The sequence below is a fragment of the Mastigoproctus giganteus genome, chromosome 11 (genome assembly GCF_048544385.1).
Source record: "Mastigoproctus giganteus isolate SK-2022 chromosome 11, ASM4854438v1, whole genome shotgun sequence".
Classification (NCBI taxonomy): Eukaryota; Metazoa; Arthropoda; class Arachnida; order Uropygi; family Thelyphonidae; genus Mastigoproctus; species Mastigoproctus giganteus.
In genome coordinates, this window is record NC_143585.1 from 78351477 (window position 1) to 78362372 (window position 10896).

Genomic DNA, 10896 nt, shown 5'->3' on the forward strand with positions numbered 1-10896 from the left:
GCAAGAAACTTAAAAATTAGCCAGGCAGCCTCCTCACGCCCAGGACATAATCGCATATCCCAATGGTTACCAAACTGTGCTCCCAGGGGATCCATGGATAATTTCTATAATGACTACTTTGAAGTTTACTTATTTTTTTAAACAAAATCTAAATATAGTTAGACTGGATGTTGCACCCGACTTGAGAATTCAGTTGTCTACAATCACTTCCAACTTTAAAGACTGTGAGAGGAAAAAATAACATTCTTAGTTGTGTTTCCACTAAGAATGGTGTTATTCATACCACTAGTAGCCTATGAGGTATGATTGACTGTATACTCAAATAGTGAATTTTGTATACTCAAAAAGGTAAATTGTAAATATATAATAAATTAGTTCTGAGATTTAAATTTATTTTTAATTTTAGATATCTATCGTCCACATACCCCATATTTAAGTGAGCTAGGATGTGAGGACCTGTGGTTATTTTTCCAAGCCATTTCACAGCCAGGCGCCTCCGTAACTAGGCGGGAAGGAGCGGCAGTGCGTAGCACACGCTTCTTGATTAGACCGGGGTTCGAGCCCATCACCGCCAAATACGGAGGATGCGGAAAGGTCAGGGAATGACCACTGCATATCCCGGAGCAATATGGTTTTAGTTGCTAATGCTCCTAAAAACCAAATAACAAAGAAACAACAGTTTCACAGCCAAGTCTGTGAAAAAAGTTTTGGAAACACTGATATAACCTGTTACCAGCTTGCCTATATAGCATATCCTACAATCTGGGTATGTAATGTGATGGATGGATCCACCCTGTTGTAATAGGGAAATAATCAAGTTTGTCCTAGAAATAGATTATAATTCTGGTGCACAAGACAACCAGTATGTTGGTGTTTTAGCACCCTGATGATACAACTGGGAATGCTTGGATAGTGGGGAATATAGTCAGTAGAAATCATTTCATTTCTATCTATATTTTCATTATCCAACTGGAATAACTCAGTCTCCATTTGAACTTTGTAAAGAACATTGGGAGGATATCTACATTTTTGCAAATCCAATGTAATTCTGTAAATTTCATTATTTCTCTCTGCCACTGACCTGGTGTGGGACCATGGCTTATTAAATAGCATATGTGCCATACTCTGTAAATATCTAGGGGGTATGTGCTGGTCCGTAATTTGTAACCTGCCTTCCTATGCCATGGGCTTCCTATAAACTGATATCACCACACAGGTACCCTCTGTTCTATCAGGAATCTAAAAAAGGAAGTACATAGTCCACTTCTGACTGTATGGCAAACTGAATAAAGGATATGAGTTAATTCATATATTGGAGGAGCAGCATCTTGGATCCATGAGAAATTACCACAAACACTTCATCCACATGTCTCCTCCAAGGTGCCATAGTAATATTGGCAATGGGGTACCCATACCAATATCCTAAATCTGTCAGTGCAAGGAATCCTCAAAAACAATTGCACAATCAGTCAGACAAAGGCACAAAGCTTCATAGATATCATCCATGGAGAGAAAGAGGTACTGTTCCTGGTGTACAGGTATAGAAATGAACAAGGAGCCAACATCAAAAGAAACCATGACCATGCTCTTCAGAATGTTAAAGCTGAAGAAAATCAGATAATGAAAATAGAAACACAAGTTAAACCATTTACTGTCACATTCCCCACTATCCAGTGGGGAATGTGACAGTTGTGGCAGGGTGTTATGATGTTATCATATTCGTTGAATCAAGCTGCCAGTCAGGAGATTACAATCTGTTTCTTTGGGGGGGGGATGGGTTATTGGATAGGGTAAATCCATCTATCAGATTACCTGTCCAGATTATGCCTCAGAGCATGAGGGAACTATCTGCTTGGATAATTTTTGAATGTTCTGCTGTTGCAGAGAAGTGTTGGATAAGTGGCATATAGATCTCAACTTAGATTGCATGTATGTTACTTTTGCTCATGGGTGTGTGGGAGGGACCTACATACCTCCAACATGATAGTGTCCAATTATCCTATAAACCTTCCTTCCTGTTTCCATAGAGCCTGACATAATATGTTTAGTATGTTTTGCACAATTGTGTAAAACTTTTTTCCGTCTATCATGTGCTTTCATGCTTTTCAATCATGTTTTCCTGGAATAAAATGATTTGTTGTACCTGTCATTTCTATAGTCCACGAAGAGTTTATGAAAAGCAATAAAACATGAATATTTTATTGCTCTTAGTCTCTTCTTTGTTTTATTGCTTTTATACTTTTAATTTTGTATTTTAACTATATAATTTATTTCTACAGTTTGTTGGTGGCAACAAGATGTTCATAATATCCTCATCCCTAAGGCACAAGGCCTTTTTTCCTTTTGCTTCATGATTATTTTTGTATATTGTTTGTAACACTGTATGACTGGTTGTTCTGTATATTCAGAAAATTCAAGGTATGGGAGATATCACAAATGCATTCCTCCCTTCTGGAGAAAAGCATGCATTTGTTTTTATCATTGAGCCATTTGAAATATCACTACTTTATGGTCTGTGGAATATTAGTTTTTTATTTTGTGCCTTGGTTTGTTTCCTTTTACATGAAGCCTCTAATTTATCTATTTTCTTGGCAGATTAGTGTTTTGTCCAGCAGTGCTCAGATTTAGCTGATTTTTTTTTTGTAACTCTTGAATTGCTGAAGTGCATGCATCATTTGCCATTTTCTCAAATGTACATTTTTAGTCTGAAAAATTGCAGTAATTTTTTATGTTATTTTTCTCCTTTTCTTCTGTTGTAGACTTTACTTTTCTGATATGGATTATCACTTTCTTCCTCGGATCTGGACAACTCTGTTAGTGTTTTCTGGGGGTAATATGAGAGGGAACTTAATTTTATTTGTTCCATAAGGCAGCATTTCCCAAACTTTTTTAGTCACAGAACACTTTTCATCTCGCAATATATTTACAGAACACTTACAAAACACAAGTTTAGCAGAAGCCAAAGAACTATTTGTTAATATTTTATGTATGACGCACTGTGCATCATGAGCATCTTTATTTCCAACACATGTAAAGCCGAAATTCAAATAACTGTCATCGTACTTTTGTTTTGGTCTTTTATTAGTTGGTTCCTGTTTTTTTCACTTGTTCAATTTTTCATCCTCACTTTGAAGGGTGACAGTATTGTGATTGTTTTCATTGAGCACAGTTGCAATACTAGAAGTACTTGCTTCTTGTTTTAAAGTTCCTTTTTTTCAACCACAAATCCATGGTCATTTATTTTAATAATAATATTAGAAATATTGATAATTATCAAAAAAAAAAAATATATATATATATATATATACACACACAAGGAAGTGAGTTTCGTTATGATATTGGTTCGCTTCCACCTCTCCTTCAACCCATGTATTCTGGGCTAAATCGCATACGAATGGCATATTAGACCACTACATTGCTACTTTTTTGTAGATGGCATTACCTCTATGCATACTTTTCTATGCGAAGCCCGCTAAAATAAAGTGTTCTGTGGTCTATTTGATTATTAGTCTATGCCAATATATTAATAACTGAAAAAAAATAAATAAATAATGTTAAAAATTATGATACAAAAGTGGTGCACACTACAAATATGAAAAATTTATTTATTTTATTTCATTTTTTAATTATTAATTATGAATTTTTGCAGAACACTTGTTCACATCTCACAGAACACTAGTGTTCTGTGGAACACAGTTTGGGAAACACTGCCATAAGGTTTCCAGGGGTGCTGGTTGTACTGCATACCAGTTATGTACAGCCTAGCTATATATAACTTATATAATTTGCATATAGTACTGTACTATACATTCTCGGATTTTATAATTTTATTTTATTATAGTTTATTTAGCATGAAACAGGGTATAGATATTCCTAGGAAATGCATGATAGTAGTACAAGGTTTACACTTTTACAGTAATACAATATTGTAAAGGAGATATAGGTTTATAGTTGCAGAAACATAAGTAAACAAGATAAAGACAATAGTGTAAATTGTGCATACACACAAGCTAAATCAAATAGGAAAAAAATTGAGTTAAAATATTATACAGGAAATCTATTATTCACACAAATGTAGAAAATGAATACTGAATGATTTCTTTCAGAGCCATTAAACACAAAATAATACTGTAGGATTGAGTGGTATTTCAATGCATTCGTTCAAATTGGATCAAAATTCATATGCCTTACATTCGTTTGATTTTGATCGTAGGGAAACTTTCTGCTCTCACCAAACAAAGCCACCACATGATATGCATTAAGGCTTCAGTTTATATTCAACTTGGAGACAAATACTGTTATCTACAGTTCCATCTGAGTTGCTGATATCTTTTTAAATTTTATAGCAATTTTAAAAATGTTCACAAGTCCGGCAGAACTGTGGATAACGGTATTTGTCTCTAAGTTGAACATAAGCCAAAGCTTTAGTGGCGGGCACATAGTGCTCTGTCTTCAGTGAGAGCAAAAAAATCTCTGCATGATTGAAAGCAAATGCAGGTAAATCATGCAAATTTTGATTTGACACAACAGTTTCTTTGAGTTAAAATTAAATGTAAAGGTGATCGATAAATTTTGCTAAACCATCAAGCAGCATAAAAATAAAATAAAATATAAGTGAATCCATTTTCGTAATAACATTAATAATGATGCCATGGCTGTAAATATCTTTGTGTACCAATTGCATAGGCATTACATTATTTCCAGTAGAAAATTCAAATATCCTTTTATACCAAGTGATATGCTCTTCTCAAGTATAAAATATTTAAAAGGACAATTTCACTTTATTTATTATGAGAGAAGTCTGTTCTCTGGAACTTTGGCTTGCTATCAACATTCTACTTTTTTGAATTTTAAAGGGTACATTAACTTCAATCAGTGATTGAAGTTATTTATATTAAATTTCAATTAAAATAAAAAAAAAAAAAAAAAACTTTAATTCATATGTTGTAGACCAGTGCTGCATACAACTTTGTTACAGTCTTTCTGACTGTGCAACCTTGTTATGCTAAAGTAACTTTTACATTCCATCATTTGTTTTCTTTACTGTGTATATTTCTTTACCTTTGTGTGCCACTAGTGGTTCTGTGTGGAACTTGTGAGTTGGTCGCTTGTACAATAGCAGAACTTTTCTGAATTTATTGGATGACTGCTTTGTACACTGGAATGTTAGAAAGGCAATAAGAGAAAGCAGTACTCTTGATCTCATTATCAGTAGTGACTCTTCATACATTAAAAATCTCCAGTAAAGGAACAGCAGTGAATATAGTTTATTCATAGAGGAATTTTGCTTTTTTTTAAAAGTGACAATGGTCTTAAGTAGTTTTGAATTCTTTTTAGTTGAACCAACTGATGATGTTCACAACTGTAATTCTAAATGAGAAGTAATCATAGAAACTACTAGAGTTTTTTGTACTACCAACTAAGAGATATTTTTCAAGGTTTAGACCTAAATGGATATCAGAAGAATTAATGAGCTTAGTGGCAGAGAAGAAACACGCATGGGACATTATAAATTATCAGGCGACACAAACCTACATTACATATAAACTGGTCAGCAGTAAAATCATTAAAGGGGTTAGACAGCTAAAGCAAATTATGTGAAGTCTTTAGCTAAGAATGTGAAGAAAAATAGCAAAGAATTCTTAATTATAATTAGGCAAACATGGCTATGTCTTCAAGACTTACAGAAAACACTACTTACCAGAAAACAAGTTAATGCTATAATTAGGATTATTTTTGGCAATGTTGCTAATTGCTACCGAATAAAACTCCAGTATTAAATCAAAATAAAATCATTAAAAAATCAAACAAAGAAACATTTACCATCAGCAGTGAAGTGCACAGTCTGCCCCTGAAGGGGATCCTACCCCACAATGATATCCCTTGCAAGTTCTTTCATTAATTTTATTTATTTGGAAGTGGCACTTGTAATTTAGTAGTTGTGGGTGTGCTGCTCCTTTGGCAGAAGATAGTATACTTACACTGCTGAGGGATGTCACCTTTTTTAAACTTAATTAGTTAAATTGGAGTGTAATAATTTAATTGGGATGTTTTAGTATTCAAGTAATGATATAGCACCTTGCTGGTGATAATCCTAATTGTAATATAACATCCTTTTGGATGAACATGAACAAATACACCTTCTGGAATTGTTTCCTTAGGTGGAGTTTTTCTTTTAAATATTAAAAATGGTGGTAGTTTTGTGCCATCAGCACAGCAGGCCAAAACTACTGTGTAATGTATTTTCTTACGCCCAGTGATTTTTATTGACCCCATTTCAGACCCTTTGATATTCACAGTTTTGTTGGATGATGTATCAAAAGTTAGTGGGACCTCGTCCATATTTCCTATTTGGCCAAGTTTAAAAGAAGTTTGTTTTTGTGCCTTTATTACAAATTTATGGAATTTCAGTATTTTTTTTTTTTTTTCTTCATAATCTGCTCGTAATTTTTGTGCAATTGATGTTTTTGTACGCATTGATAAACCATGCCTTTGCATGATTCAGTAGCACCAAGTTTGTTCGAGAAAAATTCAGAATTCCTCATCCTTCTAATATCCTGGCCTTATGCATAATCATTTTGATAGAAACACTTCTTAAATTCCTTTCCCCTACTACCCACTTTTTTACATCTTCAAGTTCTGGCCAATGTGGAGTGGGACAATGAAGGTTATGTTTACTTTTTTTAGCAGCTTGAAGTTTTTTTTCTTGCTTCTGCCAGATGCGTATAATTTTTTCCATATGCAATGGCCCAAAAAAATCTTTCCGCAGCTCTGTTGTTACCATGTTTTTTAGTGTGATCTATTACGTTTAGTTTATATCCAGTAGTATAACTCAGCCTCTCTTCTCCTGCATCCATTTTCTAGAGGTAAAATACATTTTAAAAAATGTCAAGCGGCAAGATTAAACAATATTATTATGAAACGGGGTTCTGATTAAAAACAACTGGCATGCAATTTAACACTGTTCTTTATTTTATTTCAATCACTCACAATGATTACAATTTACTCTAATCACAACAATTAGATTGTACTCTAATCACAACAATTAGCTGTTGTGATTGTAGTCACTTCACACACAATTAAAGTACACTACCGTACATGGAGACATCATGAAAGCTCGCACAGAACTAACTGAACCACCGGTTAAACATGAACAAATGCCACCTTTTAAAGAATCAGCGAACTATTGAGAAACCTGGAGAAGAATCTTGAAGCTTCCATCACCTTCTAAGGCTTTTCCTGTGTTCCCTGGCCTTCAAAACTTCTTGGAACTGATTCCAAACAACTCTGCAAGTCCAAAAATACCCTACGGTGTCTCGTTATCCTTGAGAAAAGAAAATATTCTGACTAAACGGCGAAATACAGCTTGCCCCTATGCCGATGAGGGAGGGCTCACTTCCACACGTATAGGACGTGGGGTGATTTTTCATGGCTTTTTTTTTTTTTTTTTTTTTTTTTCCCCGAGGGGAAAAAAGTGCATATTATATGCCGTCAAATACGTTCTATACATTCACACATGTATAGGCTTTAACGAAAATATTTACTTATTTTTTGCTGCACCATTTTCGAACTTCATTTCTCAGCTGCCAGATCTCTCTATTTTTCAGCAAGAGTAGTTGAGTTGGACAGCATTCAGTTTTTTTGATCATTTGTTGATTCAGCATTCAGTTTGTTTGTTGATTTTCATGTATCATTTAATTTTGTTAATTGGTAAGGTAATAAAAGTGTAAATTTGTGTTTTATATCTTCATTTTTATAGCCTCTGGATAATATTCCTCCGATTTTCACTTATCAGAATTGCCATTTAATAAAATCAAAATTCAATTCGCAAACATGATCACAATAACCAGCGCTTACTGTAATTATTTTATGGTACTAGCATAAAAAATAAATAAATACTGGCTTGTTCGGATTTTTGGTGCTCTACTATAATGTAAAAATTTACTGCTGATGGATGTAGGGAAGATTATAAAAGGCCACATTTATGGTAAGAGAAGTGAAAAATAGTATATCAGACATCTGCAAAATACCTTATTTTGCCTGGTAGTTAAATCAAAGGGCAGTGGTTGCTAAAGAAGCAAAGGGACATCATTTGTGAAAACAGCCACGTAGTCTTTTTATAATAAATAGATAATAAAAATAAAAAATTTATGTAGGAATGAAGTATTCATTTATTTTATTCAATTTAAGAAAAGCAATTTTAAAGTTGAAATTAGTATGAAAATCATATTGAAATGTAAATGTAATCATTAGCATAATTTCTTGACAAAGAATTGAACTATAAAATTCCATTTTTCATTAATAAGTACATTTTACAGGTCCTAGTCTGAAGAAGTGAGAAAAAACTTAATAACTAATTAAGTAAAAATAAAGTAAGGCAGGATTAATAACTAATAATTAATCCTGCCTTACTTTAGTGAGTTTCCAGCAGTATTGTTGGAAAGTCAGCCGATCTGATTATGCAAAAGATGGAGGAGGGTTAGCACTTTGCAAAGCAAACCATCCTATTTTAGTGATTGATTACAGTAATCATGGTAAGCTACTGCAACAAGATCTAGAGAAATTAGGCAGATGGGCTGAGAAATAGCAGTAGTGAAGTAGTAAAGTTTAATATTGACAAATGTGAGGTTCTGCATATGAGTTAGCAGTAATACCAGATTAACTTACAAACTCTATGGTACTACACTCAGCACAGTGGAAAATGAAAAAGACCTGGAGTTGATTGTGCAGTCAGATATGAAGTTCTCTGGGCAGTGCAATGAGGCTGCCAGGACAGCCTCATGGGTTGGGTTTTTGTCAGTGATATACAGGAACTTTCCTAGCAGAGATATGGAGGTGATAATGGTTAGGCTGCATCTTGATTACTTCATACAGGTCTTCAGGCTTCATTTTAGGAGGGGTGTGCATCTGCTGGAATGGGTGCAGAGAAGGGCAATGAGATTTGTAAAGGAAAGAAACCAAGGAAGGTCTTACAAAAAAGGCTTCAGTTCTGAAAATTGCAGTGTCTGAAGACTAGGCACCTGCAAAATGATCTGATTCAGTTGTTTGAGGCTTTGAATGGATTGTGCAAGCTCAATGCTGATGGAACCTTTCCTTTTGCTCAGCCAGCATACATGAGGCAACATAAATTCAGGATAGTTATGTGGCAAGTTTGTCGTCAGCCAACAGGTGGTTGACTCTTGGTACAAACTTCCATCTGTTGCTGTGGAAGTAGGTAGTTTGAATAAATTCATCGAAGGACTAGACAAATTATTGAGAGGAAATGGATAATGTGAGTTTTTTTTTGCTGACCCTTTATAAGCTTGCTTGTTTACGTTGTTTGCAACTACTAATACCAAATGCTGGAGTGAGGTTTTTTTGAGGAATTTCGAAGCTTGAGAAACTGAAAAATTACAACTGCTTTTAAATATTAATATTTTACTACTTTGACTATGTAACCAAACGGAGTGAGATTGTCAAAAATAAAGTCAGAATTTCATTTAAAAGAAGTAATTATAATCATGAATGTACAAAACTTTATAAAGTTTTTTTTCTTCTTTTGTTGCCTTTACATTTATATATGTATTATTTAATTTTGTTTCACCAATTTCTGGATCCTCTCAACTTAGTTGTTGAAGCACAATGTTTCAGAATCTATCAAGTTTTCTGGGGTGATGGGGTGATATGCTAATTGCAAAACTTCCAGTTGTACAAAGCAGCAGAAATTGCACAGACACTAACAAAGTGATTTCTGTTGTGACATTCTAAAATAATAATAATAATAATAACTGCACATTTTCCAAGTTTATGCAGTATACAGTTTGAAAATAGTAATTGTCAATTCATTAAAGCATCCAATGAAATATGTACTTTACTGAATCGGTGTTAGAAAGAATTCAAGTATTCAACTCGTTGAAGTTACAGCAGTTTTCCTTTCTTGCATATAATTGTACAAGACAATGTTATTATTTATAATTGACTAATATAATTATAATTTACAACAAAACAACTTAGCAAGGCAATGATTCTAGACTTTAGTAAAGTGTGCTAGATTTAAGGTGTATATTTTTATTACAGTATTATCTTGCTTATAAACAGTCTGCTTGCTGCTATAAAACAAGGAGACTGTTCAGCTAGCACATCTGTGCCACTGTTATAATCCTTTATCCATACATATTATATTCTTTCCTCATATCCTTTCTGATATCTTGTATATCGAAGATTTTTACATTACCATTTATTTTTGACAGAATGATCTTAACCAGACTATGAGAGCCCATTGCCGCAGCTCAATGATGATAATACCTGGTTCCCAAAAAAAGAATATAAAGACAAATGCTACCCCTTGCAGAAAAAAATCAACAAATAAATCTGTTGAAAACAGAGCAGCAGAATGTACCCTTACACCTGCTAGAAGCAAATTAGGTCTGCCTTTTCTTTTGTAATGAATTACAGGTTTTGTTAAGCATCAGTTGCTTCCATCACTGTGTAAGCATGTATATATGTCTTTGTATATATATATTTTTTTCCTGTTCATTTGTAATAAAGCAGAGATTAGTAATTGTAAATTAACAGTGGTAATAGTTAATATTTCTTTTAATTTAAGAGTTGTGGCTGTTACCGTGTGTGTGTGTGTGTGTGTGTGTGTGTGTGTGTGTGTGTGTGTGTGTGTGTGTGGAGATCTTGAAACAGTTCTCAACAGTAAAATTTGGTTTTTGTTGCCAGTAGTTATTTGAATCATTATCCTCATTTTAATTGCTAAAAGATCATGAAATAGCTGACTGTTTCCTAAATTAAATAATTTATTTTCTTTTTTTTTTTTTATCTTGAGTTAAAGAAAAAAGTGTAAATAGAATATTAGCAAAAATATCTGTACAATAGTTTCATTGTTGACCACTACGGTGTTTCTTCTCTATA

At 33.6% G+C, this 10896-nt stretch overlaps 1 protein-coding gene across 2 annotated transcripts in view; it reads left to right on the forward strand.

Annotated features, from left to right (window-relative positions):
• The window catches only part of LOC150078161 (protein regulator of cytokinesis 1-like), a 185713-nt gene extending 175253 nt beyond the window's left edge, over positions 1-10460 (forward strand). Inside the window, exon 12 of one of the 2 annotated variants that reach the window (XM_090384834.1) lies at positions 10230-10460. In XM_090384834.1, coding sequence (XP_090240960.1) covers positions 10230-10424 — 195 coding nt within the window. In that variant the 3' untranslated portion in view covers positions 10425-10460. The remainder of the gene's footprint in view (positions 1-10229) is intronic. The other variant, XM_090384835.1, reaches the window with a different exon arrangement.
• The last annotated feature ends 436 nt before the right edge of the window (positions 10461-10896 follow it).